Consider the following 1,616-nt stretch of genomic DNA (forward strand, 5'->3'; position numbering starts at 1 on the left):
TTTTTTTTTTTTTTTTTTTTTTTTTTTTTTTTTTTTTTTTTTTTTTTTTTTTTTTTTTTTTTTTTTTTTTTTATAGTTTGTTTATACTTTTCTATATGCATGCTAAACTATGTGCATATTGTAGGCATAGTGGTTTAATTTTGTGAATGCATGCCTGCAAAATCCAAGTACTTAAATTTTGAAAGGCATGGCTTCTGTAAAAGATTGTCTGTGTTTGCTTTTGTTATAGGGTTGGTGGCTTTTGACAAACAGGGCAGAGTTAACAACGGCTGCTACCATAGCTAACTGCTTAGTTTTCTTAATTGGGTAGCTACCACAACGTGACTTAAAATTGACACTTTCTCTTCTCCTCTCAAAGGTTTGGTAAATGTGAGCTTTTTGTGTACAATTTTGGACAGATATCTTGTGTTTAGAGGATCTAACAAGCAAAAACACATGTTTAAAAAGAACAGCAAAGCGCTTATATGGGGTAAGCCTCCGAAAGTTGTTGGAGGAAAGTTGCTTGCTTCTGGTTATTGGTAAGATTTTCATCTGTTCAGTTTACTCGTTACCATAGAAAACGAGAAACGGGATTGTTACCGAGACTCCAAAGTTTTTCAATATTCAAACCCGAGCCTCATTGAGATCTTAAACTTGGCAAATTATGGGGTATTGTTTGGACATTGTTTCCTCGGACATGGAGATTTTCTAATACTTGTTCTTGAATAGGGGAATTGCTCGGCACTGTAATTACCTTGGAGACTTGTTGCTTGCACTTTCTTTCAGCTTACCTTGTGGGATTAGGTAATTTTTTGGTCCTCTGTCTTTGTCGCCAAAGAAAACTAACACCAAACCCATGAACAGATATCTCCCTTCATTTTTGCAGCTCCCCAATTCCATACTTTTATCCCATGTATCTTCTCATTCTGCTAATATGGAGAGAGAGACGAGACGAAGCTCGTTGTGCCGAGAAATATAAAGACATTTGGGCGGAGTACACCAAACTCGTCCCTTGGAGAATATTGCCTTATGTTTATTAGCATCAACAGACCGTTACCTGTGCACAATGTGAACGTTCTTGTCGCCGAGATGTTCGTCTTCGTCTTATCTGGTACGCTGTCTTCTATTCTTCTTCAGGACACAACTTTCATATGTTTTCCATGTTCATGGATTCTCTGCATTTTATAAGGTTTATGTTTAGTTGTTTCTGTCTGCTCATTTTGTCTCAACTTGATCAACCTGCACTTTATTTTCTAGAATTAATAAAACCGAGTAGCTCGCACCAAACACGACCTTGTCTTTGAGTCCCCATGGCCATACAAGTTAGAAAAGTATTCATTGGAATCTCGATATACATTTTAATTTGATTCATCTAAGCTCAATTCAACTAGTTAAGATATATATTTTCGATTAGAAGTAAAATGTTTAAAATTCTATGAACGCTATTCGTTTATAATAGCATGATTAGTCCTCAATTTTACTGGTTGAGTTTTTATGCAGATTGATTCTTAAACTTACATTTTTAAATAGATTATTTTGATTTCTAAATTTTTTAAATACTCAGTTTTAGATATATTTGTCAATTTTTGTATTGCATTTGACATAAGTATTTGGATATCCATTTTTAAATTCAATAT

General features: G+C 34.1%; 1 protein-coding gene across 1 annotated transcript in view; it reads left to right on the forward strand.

Moving 5' to 3' along the window:
• LOC111789828 (delta(14)-sterol reductase-like) overlaps positions 1 to 1,197 on the forward strand; it is a 4,309-nt gene extending 3,112 nt beyond the window's left edge. The window contains exons 10-13 of the mRNA XM_023670530.1: positions 230 to 306; positions 399 to 518; positions 709 to 783; positions 866 to 1,197. Of these exons, the coding sequence (XP_023526298.1) occupies positions 230 to 306; positions 399 to 518; positions 709 to 783; positions 866 to 1,019 (426 nt within the window). The 3' untranslated portion in view covers positions 1,020 to 1,197. The remainder of the gene's footprint in view (positions 1 to 229; positions 307 to 398; positions 519 to 708; positions 784 to 865) is intronic.
• Positions 1,198 to 1,616: the final 419 nt, after the last annotated feature.

This window comes from Cucurbita pepo, chromosome LG03 (genome assembly GCF_002806865.2).
Source record: "Cucurbita pepo subsp. pepo cultivar mu-cu-16 chromosome LG03, ASM280686v2, whole genome shotgun sequence".
NCBI classification, from domain to species: Eukaryota; Viridiplantae; Streptophyta; class Magnoliopsida; order Cucurbitales; family Cucurbitaceae; genus Cucurbita; species Cucurbita pepo.